The sequence below is a fragment of the Prionailurus viverrinus genome, chromosome A1 (assembly GCF_022837055.1).
Source record: "Prionailurus viverrinus isolate Anna chromosome A1, UM_Priviv_1.0, whole genome shotgun sequence".
Classification (NCBI taxonomy): domain Eukaryota; kingdom Metazoa; phylum Chordata; class Mammalia; order Carnivora; family Felidae; genus Prionailurus; species Prionailurus viverrinus.
Window position 1 is genome coordinate 18994085 of NC_062561.1, and position 19597 is coordinate 19013681.

Sequence of the window (19597 nt, forward strand, 5' to 3'; positions counted from 1 at the left end):
CTCAGACTGTCTAGATGCTTTGCTTTTCCCTCTCTCTGTAAAGTGATTCATTCTCAGCAGATTTATGTGTAAAATTGCTTTGGATCTCAAGTTTATGAAAGAGCAGGATCATGTCATTCTAACATGGATTGTGCAGCGTAAGACATAGAACCAGGATGAAACGGTGCTTAGCAAATAATTTCTGGAGACGACAGAAATGTTTCCAGGCAGAACTGTCCTCAGCCCAAATTCTGAAGCCTCTGAAAATTCCTTGGTTGCCCCACTCCCACCCCTTGCCTTTTCTTTTATATATATATATATGTATATATATATATATATATATATGTATATATATATATATATATATACATGTATTTATTTTTGATAGACAGAGAGACACAAGTGGGGGAGGGGCAGAGAGAGAAGGAGACCCAGAATCCGAAGCAGGCTCCAGGCTGCGAGCTGTCAGCTCAGAGCCCGACCTGGGGCTCGAACTCACAAACCCTGAGATCATGACCTGAGCCGGAGTCGGATGCTTAACCGACTGAGCCACCCAGGTGCCCCCCCCACCCCTTGCCTTTTCATTCTGTCCCTGGGGCTGTGTCTATGCTGCCTTCCGCTCCTCAGAGCCTCCCTGCTCTGGGCTTCACCCAGGCCTGGCACTCTGGCTAAGCCTCTCAAAATTAGGCTTCTTCTCTCCTCACCTACCTGTCAAACTGCCTCTCTCTCATTTATGCCCCAGAATGACAGCTATATAATTCGACTAACTTACCCTAACGGATGAAAGCCCAAATTGCGGTTTATTATAAAGCCGTTGCAAAGAAATTTAATTTTTAAAAGAAGAGCTTTTACATCCCAATAAACAAAGACTGTAGCTCCAGATGAGATGGCCTTTGTTTTTGCTTTCCTGGCTCTCTCAAATTATGTCCTAGGGAAAGGGCCTCTCTGCCCTTGGGATGTATTTGTAAGGCTCAAGTGCCCTCTGGAGGCAGAAATAATCTCATGCTACATAAAACATTTATGCCCTGGTGTGGGTGTGTATGTGGTGCTGTGTGTGTGGAGGTGTATTTGTGTGGTGTGTGGTATTGTGTGTGGGGGGGTGTATGTGAGTGTGTGGTCTGTGTGCGTTGGTGTGCATCTGTATTTGGTATCTGGTGTATGTGTGGTATGGTGTGTGGTGTGTGAATGTACATCCCCACCCAAGACTACAACTGATTGGCATCTGATCTGGGGGTTCCCTCCTACCTCCACCTCCCGTTCTAGGCCCCCAGTCCAAGCCACCATCATCCTGGGCTTTGACCATTTTAAGTCACCTAACGGGCCCCCTTCCTGTCACTCTCACTCTCCCGCAATTTCTTCCCTACCCAGCCACCAAAGCGATCATTAATAACTTAATTCAGACCATCTTTTTCACCTGTTTCAAATCCTGAACTGGCTTCCCATTGCACTTTGCCTATTTTTCCCCCAGAGGGTAAGATTTCCCTTCATTGTCACATCAGTCTGACAAATAAGCCTAACACAGCCCGGAACACTGCGCAGGTCAAGTGCCAACACAGAGGCCTGCCAACAGCAGGAGAGAGTAATCCAGTCTGTCTCCACGTCCCCAGCCTGGAAAGATAATTCTATTGGACAAGAGCGAGGGCAGCTGACAAACACAGTAATGCGCTCTGTAGACATTTCGAGCGGAGGAATAGAAAAGCTTCCTAGGCGGATTCTGTGCAGGGCAAGGAAATGGGTCTAAGTGCCCTGAATGCCCAGCTCTTGCCTATGGCTCCCACCTCCTGCCCCAACTCTCTCCTCCCCTCACTCACTGCATGCCAGCAACTTGGGCCTGTTCTTCACAGGCACAACACAGCTTTGCTCTAGGATGTTTAGCTTTGGCACGGAATATCCTTTTACCCGGAACATTCTTCTCGAAGGTTGTCCCATGATTGCCTCCTTCACCTCTTTCCAACTTCACTCCACAGCCACCTTGTCAGTAGCGCCGCATCGACTGAAGCCAGTCTTCCCACTCCAGCATGTTCCCACTCCATCGTGTTGCCCGGTTTCACTGCCTTCCTAGTGCTCATCACCTTCTGAAACGATCTCCTTTCATCCACTCGACCCATTCACTGAGTGCCTACAGTAGGCTCTGCCTCATGCGGTGGGGCTACATCAGGGCCAAACAGAGAAGCCCTGCCTCGTGGAGTATACACATCTTGTAACCCTTTTGTTTACTTATTTATTGTCAGCCTCCCCCACTAGAATATAAGCTGGGAGCAGAGACCCTGGGCCGCCTTGTTCAGCGATTTATTCTTAGAGTCTAAAACTGCCTAGCACATCATTCGTGGTCAATCTATATTGGTTGAATGAATAAAATGTTTAGATTTTTATTAGGGTACACGGACAACATTTTAAATTCCTATCATTGTGGCAAATTTAATTCATTCAATTAGTATTTAACTATAAAAATAGGGACACCTCGGTTAAATGTCTGTTGATTTTGGCTCAGGTCATGATCTCACAGTTCATGAGTTTGAGCCCCACACCGGATTCTGTGCTGACAGCACAGAGTCTGGGATTCTCTCCGTCTCCCTCTGCCTCTCCCCTTGCTTGTGCGTGCCCTAACTTGCACTCTCTCTAAATAAATAAACATTAAAAAAAATAAGGCAAACAAGAAACCTAAGAAACCAACGACCTATAATAATTGTTAGCACTTACTGACCACTTACTATGTGTCGGGCACTGTAGCAAGTGCTTTATATTTTTTGCCTCATCTTACCTTCACAAAATTCCACGACACAGTTAGGATTGTTCTCCCCTTTTGTAAGATGAGGAATTTGAGGCTTAAAGAAGCAGTCCACCATCACAAAGCCATCGAATGAGAGCCAGTCTTCAAGGACAGAACAGTCTGGCTCCATAGTCCATGCCTTCAACCTCCTCTGTGCTCTACACCGTCCACATTTGCATCACAAAGAATGTCTATTCACTGGCTCCCCCTACCACCCTCTGAATAAACTCAACACGCTTAGCAGGGCGTGTGGGACCCTCGGAGATCAGCCCTGCTCCTTGCTAGCCTCTTCTGTTACCCTCACCTCCTATCCTGCACTGAACCATCGGGGCTCCTAGACTGCCATGCTCTTTCTCCTTTCTTTTCTTATAATTGTATGGCTTGTTCCCTCCTTTGAAACTCCTACACATAACTCCTTCTCATACTTTAAGACTCAGCCATTACCTCCTCCAAATATGGCCTTCCTGGTTCCCTGGGCTTGGTTATGTGCCCTTTCCCTGTTGCTCCCTGGCATTCTGAACATGCCTCTACAACACTCAGCCTTCCCTCGCTGCAGTCCCAGCTGTTTGGGAGATGAAGCTTCCCTCTTCGCCTCTAAATTTTCAGTGCTTAGCACAAAGCTTGGAACAGAGATGTTGGCTAAATGCTTTGAATGATGGTTATTCATTTGGGGATTGGCTGAATGCCATGTTTTAGTATTTTACACACGGCAGGGAAAGAATCCCATTATAAAGAGAGGGTTGGGGCGCCTGGGTGGCTCAGTTGGTTGAGCGTCCGACTTCAGCTTAGGTCACGATCTCATGATTCGTGAGTTCGAGCCCCACACAGGGCTCTGCGCTGACAGCTCAGGGCCTGGAGTCTGCTTCGGATTCTGTGTCTCCGTCTCTCTCTCTGCCCCCCCCCCCCCCACTCACATTCTGTCTCTCTTTGTCTCTCAAAAATAAATAAATGTTAAAAAAAATTTTTTTAAAGAGAGGGTTAGAACGTGACATGTGGAAGTCTTCATTGGTGAGATCACATGGGCATTGGGGATAGTGGGGATGGGGTAGTACACAGAGCATCAGTGGTAGAACCATATCTCTCCCTCATTCTCACCCCAGAAGATTTATTCTAATCATCCAGCTGGAAAAATAGATGCTGGGATTTTCCCCTCAGGCCATCTGACTCCAGAGCCTCCAATAATCTCTAGGCTATGTTGCCTCAAATATACTGGGCCTTCCAAAGAATGGGTGCACCCCTTGATTTATCCTTTCAGTGGTTGTATCTGTTTTTCCAGAACAATTTTCTAAAAGCACTTTTTATTTTCGCTTTTTAAATTAAGTTTAAAAAAAATCGAACCCAGGCATCTTTTTCTCCTCCTCCTTGTCCTCATCGTCCTCCTCTTCCTTCTTTCTCCTCCTCCTCGCCCTCCTCCTCCTCCCTCTCCCTCTCCTTCTTCTACTTTAAAGTTTATTTATTTATTTTGAGCGAGAAAGAGAGCCCACGCACATATGAGTGGGGGAGGGGAAGAGAGAGCGAATCCCAAGCAGGCTCCACACCACCAGCACGGAGCTGGGGTGGGCCTGGAACCCACAATCTCTGAGGTCATGACCTGAGCCGAAGTCAGATGCTTCACCAGCTGAGCCACCCAGGTGCCCCTAAAAGCACTTTTAAATTTTTTCTTTTTTCAACGTTTATTTATTTTTGGGACAGAGAGAGACAGAGCATGAACGGGGGAGGGGCAGAGAGAGAGGGAGACACAGAATCGGAAGTAGGCTCCAGGCTCTGAGCCATCAGCCCAGAGCCTGACGCGGGGCTCGAACTCATGGACCGCAAGATCGTGACCTGGCTGAAGTCGGACGCTTAACCGACTGCACCATCCAGGCGCCCCTAAAAGCACTTTTTAAATGTTTACAAATGACTAAGTGTCTAGTGATGGGTGCACAGAAAGATGAAATGATGTACCCGAGTGTATACACTACTGATAATAGAGCAATTTGCCTCTAGACTCTTAGACTATCTTAAAAACAACTCAGCCATTCATTCAATTACTCGTTCTACAAATATTTATCGAGTGCCACAGCATGCCGGCTATTGTTCTAGACCAGCAATGTTCAAGAAAACTGTCAGTGATTTTGAAATGTGCCTTATCTATCTTGCCCAATATAGAGGCCACTAGGCACATGTGGGTATTAAGTACTTCAATGTGGCGGGTGCGACTGAGGCCACGAATTTACTTTATTTCATTGTGAGTTCAAGTTAAGTAGCCACATGTAGCGACAGGGTGCCGAAAGGGACAGTATCATTCTAGATGCTAGAGAAATCAGTTAAAAGCAAAGATCCTTGATCTTGCCGAGTTTACATTTTGGGGTGAAGGCAGAGGTGAGAGGGAAAGAGAAAGTGAACAAGAGACATAATAAATAAGTATATGGTATAGCATATACAGTGCAGTATAGAGGAGCTGGCTTGCATTTTAAAGCAGAGTGGTCACATCAGTCTTAGAACTTTCTGATCCTTTGGTTAGGATAATTAGGTCTGATCCAATTTCAGCTCCAATCTCTCTCCTTCTCTCCTCTCCTTCCTCTTCAGAGTTCAGCTCCCCAAAGATGAGGCAGGAAGGCGACAGAAAAGGCAGGCTTGTCTTTTGAACTGGCCTTGCTCTGGGTCCAGCTGGTGCTGCTGATCTCTGCCCGGGTGAGGGCCCTTCAGGGAAAGTGGGGTGGGGCTCTCTAGGGGATAGTGTGCAGATTTCGTCTGGCCCCCTCCATGGTGGAGCACCCCCTCAGACAAGGGCGGCCATACTTCCCTTCTGCTGCCGTTAGCCTACTCCCAACACCTCCTTCAGGTGATGTATTACCTCCTTTGGCTCCCTGGGCAGCCTTTCTGTAACCATATTCTCCTTCATATGCGGCCAGGGGGATGGCTGAGAACCCCGATGTCCTTCACCAGGCCACTATCTCTGCAAACCAGCTGGCCAAGCCTTCCTACCTTCAGAAATCTCTCTATGAGAAATAGGCATCAGTCCTTATGTCTGTGAGACTTGTACACTCCTGCTGCCCCAGGACACACAGCAAGCCCTTCGGAGACTCCCTCATCATGCTCACCTCTGCTTGGACAGTAACTGCACCATGGAGGGTACAGACTTGACAGCTCACAAGCCACCAGCTGGGGAGAGAACTAAATGTATTCCCTTCCGTTTTTTAAAATGTTATTTACTTTTTTTTAAATCTATCTATCTATCTATCTATCTAGAGAGAGAGAGAGAGTGAGAGAGCATAGGAGAGGGGCAGGGAGAAAGAGGGAGACAGGGAATCCCAAGCAGGCTCTGCACTATCAGCATAGTGCCTGACCCAGGGCTTGATCTCACAAACCATGAGATCAAGACCTGAGCAGAAAGCAAGCGTTGGATGCTTAACCAGCTGAGCCACCCAGGTGCCCGATTCCCTTCAAACTAACTGGCTGGCTCAGTTGTTTAAGCGTCTGACTCTTGATTTAGGCTCAGGTCATGATCTCATGGTTCATGAGTTTGAGCCCTGCATCAGGCTCTGCGTTGACAGTGCAGAACCTGCTCGGGATTCTCTCTCTCCCCTTCCTCCCCTGCTTGTGCACTCCATCTCTCAAAATAAATAAATAAAACAACTTTAAAAAATTACTATTGAAGTGTAGTTGACATACGGTGTTATACTAGTTTCAGAGGTACAGCATAGTGATTTGACAATGCTATGCCTCACACAACACTCAAGTGTTGTCACCGTCTGTCACCATACAACGTTATTACAACATTATTGACTCTATTCCCTATGCTGTACTTTTCATCTCTGTGGCTTATCTACCTGATAACTGGAAGTTTGCACTTCTCAATCTATTCCTCCCACCCCTCCCTGCAATCTTTTGGCGACCCACATGATTTTGTGAGGGGAAGGACAGGCATCTCGACAAGCACCCTGCACTCTCCCTGCACCTCTCAGTTTGTCTAGGACTAATGACAAACATGTCCCTGCCACCCAATCCATTTCTCCCCCGGTTCAGACTGTGACAGTGGAGCCTGGACAAGGACAGCTGGGCTGATGTGTGAGAAAGCAGTGGGTCGTGCCACCTCTCGGTCAACTCTACGAGGAGTGGTGCTATTCACTCATCATGGCTCTGTCTAGAAGGCATGAGGTTTAGCACCTCTTCTTAGAGTCTTAACAGCAGTTTAGGACAAGAGGAATCAGCCTTCCTGATGTTAAATCACAAGTGTAATTTGTAACAATATATTAAGTGATCAGTTGATACAACATCCCTGGCACTATAATATAAAGACTTCTTTTTTAAAAAAAAGTTTATTTACTTGTTTTTGAGACAGAGAGAGAGAAAGACAGAGAGAATCCCAAGCTGGCTCCGCACTAAACCACCCAGGTGCTCCTAAAGATTTCCTTTTTTAAGGGGCACCTGGGTGGTTCAGTCGGTTAAGCATCCGACTCCTGATTTCGGCTCAGGTCATGATCTAACTGGGAGATCGAGCCCCACGTTGGGCTCTTTGCTGACAGCACAGAACCTGCTTGGCATTCTCTCTCTCCCTCTCTCTCCCACTCACTCTCTCTCTTTTTCTCAAAAGTAAATAAGTAAACATTAAAAAAAGATTATTGTTCATTCTGGCTCTCAAGCCATATTTTATTATCACTATTTTCAAAAATGGTTATGATCTGACATCTAAATGAAAGTATCAGTGAAGAATGTGTATGTGCCTCTAAGAGTTAGTAACTACATACTTCCCATGTCTAAAACAAATTAGCCTATAGAAAAGTATCCATTGCAGATAGGCCCATTTGTGGGGAAAGAAGATCACAGACACTTACAATGTTCATGGTGGTCAAGTGTATGACAGTGATGCAATCCGACAAATTTATTGCAACGATTCATTTTGACGAGAGTGCCTTAAAACCCACCATGGGCAAAGCCCAGGCCAAGTGAGGAATAAGTCAGTTCTTGTGCCTTAGCAGGGGACACTAAGTAGATTCCACTACAGGGGGCTTCAGGGCTCAGCAGGTGGCTCCTCCCACCCATCCAGCTGAATCTTCCAGCACCTCTCAGAGCCAGACTGCTGCAATTCTCCAAATGAGTTGTGTTGCTTCCTGCTTTGCTGCCTTTGCACACGCAGTCTCCTCTGTTAAACACACACACACACACACACACACACACACACACACACACACACCACACATCCAACAAGCCCCAACTGGAATCATTTGCCCCCCAGGACAGCAAACTCAGACTTAATCACAGTCTCAGCTTATCCCAGGAATGTGACCTTTCAACAGTCAATATGAAATTTCCTAATCAGCACTAGCAAGGTGATGTCTCCATGTTAAACCCTACTGTTCCATTTCCCCATAGAAGAAGATTACCTGGGATGAAACAATCCTTTCTTTTCTTTTGCAAGTAACTTCTTGCGACACCTTTCTTCCTATAGAAACCTTCCATTTTGCACAATTCCTCGGAACTCTCCTCTGCTTGCCAGATGGAATGCTGCCTGATTCGTGAATTACTTAAAGCCAATTAGATCTTCAGATTCACTTGGTTGAATTTCGTTTTGTAACACCTCTGATGGGAATGCTCAGCCTGTCTGAAGTGGACATGTGTCATGTTCTCTGGCTGCTTGGCATTGTTTTATTTATTTTTATTTTTTAATATAATTTATTGTCAAATTGGCTAACATGCAGTGTGTACAGTGTGCTCTTGGCTTTGGGAGTAGATTCCCATGATTCATTGCTTACAGACAACACCCAGCGCTCATCCCAACAAGTGTCCTCCTCAATGCCCATTACCCATTTTCCCCTGTGCCCCACCCCCCCATCCACCCTCAGTTGGTTCTCTGTATTTAAGAGTCTCTTATGGTTTGCCTCTCTTCCTCTCTTGTTTGCAACCATTTTTTCCCCTTCCCTTCCCCCCATGGTCTTCTGTTAAGTTTCTCAAGATCCACATGAGTGAAAACATATGATATCTGCCCTTCTCTGACTCATTTCACTCAGCATAATACCCTCCAGTTCCATCCACGTTGCTGCAAATGGCAGGATTTCATTCTTTCTCATTTGCTTGGCATTGCTTTAAAGCCCTGCCTACATTCAGGGAGTTTCCTACCAAGTGACTCCTTCCTCTTCAAGACAAGCCAGAAGTCTCGCGTTCCCGGCCCCCTTTGCAGATCCGGGTACAGGCACGTGACTCAGGTTCCATCCATCGGCTGCATCTACGTGGTTTATCAATTTGGAAATGAGCTAGACAAGGTAATGGACATGGTGTGGCAGTGACCTGTCAGGCAAAGCTGGCGGCAAAGGTGCCCAGCAATAGTTCCCACGCAGAGGCCCTGGCACAAAAGGGACAGTGGTACAGGCTACAACATCTAGAAGCTCTGAAGGAGGTGCACCGTGGTTTCCACGGCGGAACACTTCTGCAGTGTGTTCTGGGATTTGTTTCAAGAAGTTCTTCAGGGTACTCCATCTTCTCATCCAGCGATGGTGAAAGTCACCCAGCATCCTTTTTTTTTCGTTTTTGTCTTTTTTTTTTTTTTGAGAGAGAGTACATGTGCATACGTGTGCAAGTGGGGGAAGGGCAGAGAGAGAGGGAGACAGGATCCGAAGTACGCTGACAGCAGAGAGCCCAATGTGGGGCTCAAACTCACCCAACTGTGAGATCATGACCTGAGCCAAAGTCCCACGCTCACCCAGGCGCCCCCACCCAGTATCCTTTTAATAAATTGTTCCTGTGCTCCAGAGCTGGCTTCTGTTGATGGCAACTAAGAGTTCTGAGTGACATATCAACAGGCTTTCCTCCTAAGGGGCCATTTGTCTTTCAAAACCCACCCTGACATGGGGGGCCCCTGGGGGTCTCCCCGGAAACCCTCTTTTCCATCATTTATTCCCTTCTCTGGGATGCCATGCTACCCACACCCCTCTCGCTGCATATCCTCCCCAAATTCTAATTATTTGTTCCTTCCTCCTCTCCTTGGATGGAGGTTTCTCTGAGGCTAGCAATTGTCTCTTTAATTTCTGTATTTCCAGCACTTAGTGTGGGTTGACACAGAGCCAATCAGTGCTAAATGAACATTTGTTACTGATAGGAAGCAGTGAACGGATTTGTTTGGGAGAACTAGGGATCATGAAAAGGCTTTTGAGGTGCCTGTGTCTAGTACAGGTCTTGGTAAATAGCAGAGGGGTTTCAACAGGTAGAAATTGTTGGGACTGTCCAATTGCAGCCCATGGGGACATACGGTGTGCTCTTTAAAAATGTTTTTTAAAGTTTTAAAGTTGAAAAAAATCAAAATAAAATAATATTTTGTGACAGGTAAAATTACATGAAATTCAAATTTCAATGCTCATAAAGTTCTTCTCTGACTTATTTGGCTTAGCATGGTACACTCTAGCTGTATCCACATCATCGCAAATGGCAAGATCTCATTCTTTTCGATGGCTGAGTAATATTCCATTGTATAGATATACCACTTCTTTATCCATTCATCAGTCGATGGACATTTAGGCTCTTTTCATAGTTTGCCTATTGATAGCGCCGCTACAAACACCAAGGTGCCTGTAGCCCTCGAATCTCTCTTTTTGTATCCTTCGGGTAAATAACGAGTGGTGCAATTGCTGAGTATTAGGAGGTCACTTGTTGTGATGAGCACTGGATGTTGTACGTAAGTGATGAACCACTAAATTCTGCTCCTGAAGCCAATATTGCACTGTATGTTAACTAGAATTTAAATAAAGATTGGAAAAGAAAAATAAAAACTTTAAAAAAGTTTATTGGAACACAACCTACTTACCTCTTTACCATGTCTATGGCTGCTTTTGTTTACAACAGCAGAGTTGAATAGATGTGACAGGGATTGCATGCCCTGCAAAATACTTACTGAAATATTTACCAGCTGGTTGGGCCTTTTCAGAAGTTTGCTTGCTGACCCCTGTTCTAAACCAAATATGGTAACTCCATTCTCTTCCCAGTGTTTATGTTTGGGCAAGCATGAGACTCAGTTCTGGGCTAATACAAGGGGAAGCTTAACAGGGGAACTCCGGGAAGGATTTTTTGTGTGATAAAAAGGATATGGAGAAGGCTTCCTTCCTGCCCTTGTGTGTTGCATGTGAAGGTGTAATAGAGCTATGGCAGCCACTTTGTGATCATGAGGGAAAAGTCAAGAGAATCACAGAGAAGCTGACCGAGATACTTTTGAGGTATTAAATTAACCAACTCTGGAACTTCCTATTTCTAGACTTCTTTTTATATGCAAAATAAATATATTAATAGTAGTTGGGCGTTCTTTTACTTGTGGCCAAATATACCCTAAAACATATGATTTAAGAAAATTATTTTTTAAATTATGTCATAGTATTTCCTCTTATTGATGATCCATTGAATCGTATCCATTTATGGGCATTTATCCTAAGTCTTTGCTATTATAAATTATGTTTTTAAAAATATTTATGTATTACGTGGCAATGAGAAAAAATGAAATATGGCCTTTTGTAGCAACGTGGATGGAACTGGAGAGTGTGATGCTAAGTGAAATAAGCCATACAGAGAAAGACAGATACCATATGGTTTCACTCTTATGTGGATCCTGAGAAACTTAACAGGAACCCATGGGGGAGGGGAAGGAAAAAAAAATAGGTTAGAATGGGAGACAGCCAAAGCATAAGAGACTGTTAAAAACTGAGAACAAACTGAGGGTTGATGGGGGGTGGGAGGGAGGAGAGGGTGGGTGATGGGCATTGAGGAGGGCACCTTTTGGGATGAGCACTGGGTGTTGTATGGAAACCAATTTGTCAATAAATTTCATAAAAAAAAAATAAAAAAAATATTTATGTGACAAATCCAAATCTAAGACTCGTGAAATATACATCTCAGGTGATTTTCTTTCTTTCTTTCCTTCTTTTTTTTCTTTCTTTATTTCTTTCTTTCTTTCTTTCTTTCTTATACCCTTAAAAGCTGTCAAGGAAAAGACAAAAGAAATTCCCCCACCCTTAAAATATTGTCTTAACAAAATCTTTCATGGGATACAAAATACCGTCTTATTCCACATAGATGAAAAAATCCAAATCCATGTTTTTTGCAAATACAAACTCTACTTGATTCCAAAAAAGATTTGAGAGAGTCTTCAGTAAATGTTACATCAGCAGCCAACAATATTCAATGGGATTTGTGTAATGGGAGTTGTGTAATCAAAGCATTTTTTCTTCATTCTCATTAATTAAAAGTACCCTTGAATCAGAGATGATTTACATTTTTGAATTATTTGCAACTGCAATTAACACTTTGCTCAAACACATCCACATGGTATTAGGGCCAAAACGCTTTAAATAATGAAATTATTTCTCCTTTTGGTATCATTAACTAGTGCATTGTGAAATACTGTTGAAATAGCAAAGTCTCCCTTCTCCACGTTAGCCACTCTGTCCCCTCACCTCTGACCTGCGTTACACCTGCCCCCTCAGCACACTGTCAGCTGCACTAATGCCCCTGGATTACACAATCCCAAGTGCAGCAAACAACCACCGGAGCAAAGGGGTCAGTGCACCGACTTGCTTGTTGTTTGGAACCCAGATCTGAGATGCCACTGGGTGAACCTACCTGTATTGACAGCAGGGATGCAAGAATCTAAAGTCCTTGTTCTCAAGAGGCCATCGGATTCCTGGGGAGTTACCCTCAGAACAAAGTTCACGCGGTCACTTTCATGATTTAATGCCAAGCAGGTGATTTTTTTCCAATCAGTTCTCTCTCAGCTTCTGTGAGCTGTTAAGCTCTTCAACACCTTGTAACTGTGCCTCTATTGCTAAAGCAAAGATAACAGAAGGAGCCACTCCTGTGAGGGATTTTCAGCTGCGGAGGTGATTTTATACAATATCATGCAGGGAGACTTATTTCGGGAGAAACAACTGGTTCCTGAAACCCTCTGGCTTTTAAGAGGAAGCCTTCTGGGAGGTATTACTGTGGAGGGTCACCGTTACGAACATCAACTTCACATTGGACAGAACTTTGTGGAGTCCCAGCGCTTTCATTAGTACCTATATAAATTTGGGCAAGTGTTGAGCCTCAGTTTCCTTCACGAGCATCATTGGTGCCAGCCACGGGGTAAGGCACCAGGATACAGCAAGGAAGACAACAGGGCAGAGGCTATGGGATGAGAGTTTGTGCAAAAAAGGTAACTTCGTAAGTTAGGGGTTAAAATGTTGCACAAATGTTTCCTAGTTGTTTCTCTTAAGTTCATGGGAATAAATGGAAGCTAAGGTTGTTGAGGAGAGGTGAGGGAGAGAAGAAATGTAGCAGGAGTGAGGAGAGCCTGGAATAGCCTTTGAGAGAGTAGAAGAAGGGGCTCAAGGGAGACAGGACAAAGCATGAGACTGGCTGGGCGCTCAGCAAGGGTGCATGCGGTGCACTGGAGAAGCCTCTGCCCTCGTGGTGGATTGCCCCAGCAGGCTCCCAAAGCAGCAGTGGCCCACGTGGTGGACTGTTCCTCCAGGATCACAGAGATCAGAGGCCGTGACGCTGTCGCGTGAAGGCTGGGGTCTGAAAAGGTTAAATGGCTCATTAAAAGTCATACAGATTTTTACCCAAGTATGCTGGCTCCAAGTTCAGTGCTTTTTCCAATCTGTAACTGCGGATCTGGATCTGCCCTTAATTAGGGTTCCTTTGGACCTCATTCTAGTTTGCAAAAGCCACCGGACCAGGGGATACTGAAAGTCCCTTAGTCCTATGGGGTGTTCTAACTGTAGGTTCTGCTCCTTAGTCTGCTTCCCACCAGTTACGACACAAGCCACTTTGGACAAGTATTTCAAACTCCCTGGCTTGTTTCTATAATTGCATTCTGTTTCAGAAGTTTGACTTCTAAAGTGCTGATTCTGTGAAAAGTCAGTTTTGTGCTGTTTTGAGGAGTGCCCCCATTGATCAGGGGTCTGGTACCTTCATGGCACCGCCTACCACAGGAAGGTCTAGTCCCTCCTGCATTCACCTTAAGCACTAACACAAGTCACGTGGAATATTTGAGTCCCTGCCTCCTGCCCCCATCACTTTAACTTACATTGGCATTAGCCACATGCCGCATCCAAACAGGGCAAACACAGATTGTAAAAGAAAAAGATAGCATGGTTTAAGGAAGAAAACAGTGTAGAAAATGAGAATAAATGCATGAAGACTGAACCAAAGGAATCAGAAGGCTATGACCGAGTTACACTGAGCAGCTGGAAGCAACGCTAGACCAAGTTGTTTCCAATTGAGTAGGTGTTGGCTCTTTGGTTTAGGACACTAGAGAAAATGCCTTTACTCCCAGTATAAAAGATTCCTTGAATAGTGCTTTTTCATAAAATGTCGGAGAGCCATAGAAATAGCCTATAATTCATTAGAACTGAAAGATCAGAGAGGCCGACTGACAGCTAGCTTTCATCGGTGGGTGTACTTTCTCCAATGTCATTGGTGAAAGCGGAATTCCGTGCGGTAGGCAGAATGGGAAAAATTGTGTGTGTGTGTGTTTATGGCAGTAAACGAATGTGTTTTTATCACTACAGTTTCCAGTACTTTTGTACTCAATTATAGTTTTTTTTTTTTTAATTTTTCAATTATAGTTTAAAATTGAGGCCTTGAGTCCCACCAAGGTAACCCAGCCTAAAGACTCAGTGGGTCCTCCTAACTCCTGACACCCCCAGCCCCCGCCCCGAGGTCTAACTGGGGTCTTGCCTCTCACGAGGGCCCCGGGAACCTGGAAGAAGAAAGGCAACCGGGACTCCGAGACCTCTGCCCGCCCGCCCGCTCCCGCGCTCCCGGCGCCGGAGACCCGCGAGCTGCGCGGCCCGAGCGCGCCCGCCTCCGCCGCGGACTTCCGCTTCCCCCGCCCCCCGCCGCCGCCGCCGCCGCCGCCGGGGCGCTCCTGGGCCCGCGGGGTCGCCGCCCCGTGTGCTCCCGCGCGGGAGGGCGGGGCGGAGGGCCGGCCTGCGGCCGCCGCGAGTGTTAAGCGGCCGCCCCGAGCCGCCGAGGCAGAGCCGGGAGCCAGCGGCGGAGCCCGAGCACAACGCGGCCAGCCGGCGCGGCGGTGAGCGCAGCCCCGGCCGGCGCTCCGGGCTGCAGGGAGCCCGCGGGGAGGAGGGAGCGGGACGCGGGCGGGCCTCCGCGCCCGGGCGGCGTGACCTTCCCCGGCAGCCGGGCAGGGCTCAGGGGTCCGCGGCCCGGCGCGCCGCACACGTGCCCAGGGACCCGCGGGAGCTGCCGGCCGGGGCTCGCCGGAGACTCGCGGGCTCCGCGGCCTCCTCCCCGCGGTGCTCACCTGCTGGGAACGTTGCCCTCTTTGCTCCCTCCGAGTGTCATCAGGCCTCCGGGCGCCGCGCCGCCGGTGCTCCAGCCCGGGGTGGGGGTTGGGGTGGGGGACGGAGGCGCTTATGAATGGGAGACTCCTGCAGGTTGTTGGGGGCAGAGTCAGCGAACGCTGAAGCTGGGAAGAGAAAGTTGGGAGCGGTCTCCCTGAGCTGCCCCTGTGCCCGCCAGGACCCCGAGCCCCGGAGCAGGAGCGCCTGCCTGGCCGGCGTCCCAGCGGCCAGACGGGTGGGCATCGCAGCGCCTGGTGCCCCGGCTCTAGTGACCTGGCGGGCGGGCGGCCTCCTCCCGCGCCAGCTTTGGCCTGAGGCTGGAGTCTTTCCTCAGTGCGCGGAGTTACCTGGCGGAGAACGCGACCTCAGAGGATTCTCCCGACCGAGAAATTAATTTCCCCAGGGAACGAGAGAAGGCCTGTTTGGCTCTGTTGTTTGTCTCTCCTGGAGTCAGACTCGCGTGTCCTTTGCAGGAGGGGTAAAGGGACGCTGAAAGGATTCGGCTGTTCAACAGGTTCAGGAATGAGTTTTAACTCCTGCTGACCAGTCTTGCCTCCCTCGGGGCGAGCCGTATGTCCTCTTCAAGACTTCTTGAAGCCTTCTTAAATTACACAATGATTTAAGTCCGTTGCCCACGCGTTCTGAGTTGGTCTGTTCCCACCACTGTTTAGTGTCCTAATCTAGAAGTCGTTATTTGTAGGATTCAATGTGTTTAAGTTTGGCTTACCTGCAGGGGTTGAATTCACACTGACGACACAGTACGGTCTATGCCTGCCTTTCTTTGTGAATTAAGAAATGTCCACACCCAAATAATTGACCACTCTGAGAAGCCACATTTGGTTGGGCCCTGTGTGACTCTTCTTTCTGTGTGCTTCCATTTTTCCTCTAAAACGCAAGGTTCAGTGTTTATTTTTTTCCTTTTTGGTCAGGTTGGAATACTCTGGAATTAAATACTGGTTGGTAAGCACAGACCCAAAAGGCAAGACTTGAGTTGAGACCACTGACTACTTATAAAACCTTGGAAAAGCCCTTGCTTACTGGCCTCAGTTTTCCATCTGGAAAAGGGGGAGATTGGATTAGGACCCTGATATCCTTCTCGAGGTGCCGGATGGCCACCACCTTATCAGCTTTATTTTTTCCTTAACTAATCCCTATGCCTAATGTGGGGCTTGAACTCAAGACCCTGAGATCAAGAGTCCCCTGCTCCACGGACTGAGCCAGCCAGGCTCCTCCCACCTCATAAGCTTTAGTTATTGATCCTGCCTCTCCAGTCCTATCAACACAAAACCCATGTCTTGTCTAACTTAGTTGCTTTTTCAAGTCCAGTACTGTGCTTTTGTGGTTGCAGTTTTTGGTAAAGAAAGATTCTTAGTGTCTGGTCATTGGCAACATGCTTCAAGTGGCTAAACTTGTGAGTGGATAAAATTCTTTTCTGCTGATGTTTAGGCTGACATTGGCCTTCATTAATGATCCAGCCGGCCCACCACCCTCTGAGAGGTGGCCTGATGAGCACAGAGGTCTTTAGTGTGATGAATAAAAATTGTTCTTTGTTATTCACAGATAAGTCACTTACATAGCTTGAAAACCACACAGAATTGGTTGCTGAATTGGTTATCTTAATATTCTGTCAATGAGCCACCTTTCCTTTTTTTAATCCATATTTATAAAGTCCCTCCCTCTGCAATAGGTGATTTTTGTGTAAAGGCAGAGGAGTAAACTCTAGTCCTCCCAAACTTCTTGGGATCTAGCACAAGCCTGCTGAATCATGATCATTAGCACAGAGGCCTGGGTAACTGAGTATTAAGTGCCCCAGTGATTCTTATCAAGCAAATTGAGCACACAATTGACCAGGTGTTACTTTTCAAAATGTGGTTGGGGGCTCAGTCATTATCAGCCTCATCTCGAAGCTCGTCATGACTGGCAGGGTTTCTGGTCCCATGTGAGGCCTATCTCATCAGAATCTAGTTTCACGAGGTCCCCAGGTGATTTGTGTATACGTTTATGGTTGAGAAACTCTGGAAGGGACTATGATGATCATGTTTGGTGCTATGCTTCATAGCTCTAAGAACACCTGTCCCATGTCACTATTTGTGATTGCCTTTGTATTATAATACTTCTATTACTCACTTTTTATATGTGGGGACCCCTAGCTTTAGGGGCCCAAGGGGCCACACTGCAGGTGGCAGAGCAGGCGTTCAGACCCAGGCATGTGTCACCCTGTGGTGCTCCTAACCCATTCCTTTACAGACCTACCGTTTCGTGACTTCCTTTTAGGGACCCAACACAGGCTGCTGTCTGAATTTAGAGCTGAGCCTAGTGGACTGATAGCTCCACTTAGGGCTCTGAAAAACTAGTTTGATGTGGCTTGGGTGTCTGTGGTATTTGGCATTAAGTTGTAGGCTTTTCGGAAAGGTCGGTTGAAATGCCCCTCCCCCCACCCCTCCCACCAGTGGCTATAGCATTGATACTCCATTTTTTGACTTGTGAGACTTGTGAGTTTTTTATGAGGAGGTGGTGGGTGGGGAGAACGGGAGGCCAATTTCTAAGCTGCACTGACACTTTTGGCTGCCTTTCTTTGGAGAAATGTAGAGCCGATCTCCTGGCTCCCAGAAGTTGAGGTCCCAGTAGATGGTGAGCTGCGGAGGCCCCACTGATGGAGAGCTCTTGTCTCCTCTCAGGGATATGAGACATCCATCGTAAGCTCCAGAGAGTTGCCTTCTACGGAGCCCAGCAGAGGAGTGGGCAAACATGAAGTCCAGCCCTGCCATCCAAGCTGCCATTGACCTTACAGCGGGGGCCGCAGGTAATTCCAGGGGAAACCTCATCCTCTATTCCTCAAGTACCTGCTATGAGTGAGCTCCAGTGAAAGGGTGAAGAGAAGATTACCTTTGTCACTCCAGAAGCAACATGCTTTCGCCTTGGAGTGGATCCATTTAACGGATGTGTAATACTGTGTTCCAAGAACGGCCGAAGGTAGAGTAGTTCCCTTACAGTAAAACTTTGAGTCAGGGTACAGAGTGGGAATGTCCTCAGTTTACAGCCAGAAACCCTCACAGCTCAAAGCTGAAGTCACTTGTCCATTGTCACATGGCTGGGATATGCAGGTGATATGGGATTTTACTCCAAGCCTGGCAATCAATCTGCAGAGCCCTTGTAGTCCCGGATCACACTGTGCCACCTCTCCAGGGAAATCCCAGTTACTGCCCTTATTACTGCCAACGACAGGAAGGAGGACACCCTTTAGAAATGTCTTTGGTAAATGAGATTGATATTTGATGGTTTCTGCAGCCCTAAAAGGAAAGGAGAGGCCCTAGGATTTGCCAGGGAATGGTGGGCTGGACTGGGGCCGAGCCCCAGAGTTGACCGCAGCCCCATAGGGCACAAGTACTCTTGGGCTGTGCTTGTAACACACAAGCCACTCTCTAGAAAGATTACCTTTGCTCAGCCTGAGGTCAGTAATTGGAAGTGCATGCGTAGTAACTTGGTTCTCTAGGTTCCTGTGTTATTTTAGGGGCAGAGAAGTGCTGGGATGCTATTTCCCAGATGAGAACCCTGGTTTACCCTTGCCCCTTGTACTGATTCTTCTAATGGGTCACAGCTCCTGGGAGTGGAGAGGCCAAGAGGGGTGGGTTGCCCATTGTCCTCTTATCTAGTGGGACCTCCTGGGTCAACACACCAAGTGGGCTGCCACCTGTCATCCTGTCATTCCCTTAATTGTGAAGAAAGTCACAGTTCTGATGAACCAAGGGTCGACCAAGGTAGGCTAATGAGGAAGGCTATAGACCGTGCATTGTAGACACTAGTAAGTGCAGGCACCAGCTTCCAGGTTGAGACCCCAGGAGGGTCCTGGTCCAGGAGTAGGGGAAACTAAGGGCTGCCTAGGTTTTGCCCCACTGGCCTCTTGGCTGCTGAGTGCCTTTGGGTCGGTCCCTTACCCGACTGCAACCCTTGACCACATGTTCCATCCCCCACCCCACTCCCCATGCCACATTGGGAAGGCACCATGGGAACGGTGGACCCATTTGCCTACCTCTGGCACCTTCTTAACAGTCCTGTGAATGCTCTGGGCTCAGTTTTTGTCTCTGTCACAGGAGGGTATTTAACCACATGAAAAATTCTCAGCTTTTGGAATTAAACGTCCCTCAGTCAGTCTATCAAAGATGTAGAATCTGCTGTGATAGGATTTTCTTTTTCCTGTGAAGGCTTTTCTGTGTGGACAGGTGTTTGGGTGCCACATTTATAATTTACAGTACACTTTAAAGATCTAAGTTGCAAGGGTATTGTTGGGAGTCTGGCGTGTAAGGCACTTGCTGGTGGACATGCTTTTTTGTTTGTTTGTTTAATAATATTAACATGTTTTGGGCCCTTATGTGTATGGCATTTAATTATCCTGATAACTAGGTAGGATTTCTTCCTGTGCTGGTAACACAGGGTCACCCCTCACTGATGTAGATTGCCCTGTATTTACCTTTGGAGGACAGCAGGCTCCTTTGCAGGGGTCTGTGCTCTAAGCCAGCAGTGCTGGCAGAGGAGGCTCCTGTTAGTG

At 47.2% G+C, this 19597-nt stretch overlaps 1 protein-coding gene across 2 annotated transcripts in view; it reads left to right on the forward strand.

Annotated features, from left to right (window-relative positions):
• The first annotated feature begins 14616 nt into the window (after positions 1-14616).
• SLC25A15 (solute carrier family 25 member 15) overlaps positions 14617-19597 on the forward strand; it is a 36388-nt gene continuing 31407 nt past the window's right edge. The window contains exons 1-2 of one of the 2 annotated variants that reach the window (XM_047873045.1): positions 14617-14780; positions 17730-17854. In XM_047873045.1, coding sequence (XP_047729001.1) covers positions 17800-17854 — 55 coding nt within the window. In that variant the 5' untranslated portion in view covers positions 14617-14780; positions 17730-17799. Of the gene's footprint in view, positions 14781-17729; positions 17855-17908; positions 18025-19597 lie in introns of those variants that run through there. The other variant, XM_047873055.1, reaches the window with a different exon arrangement.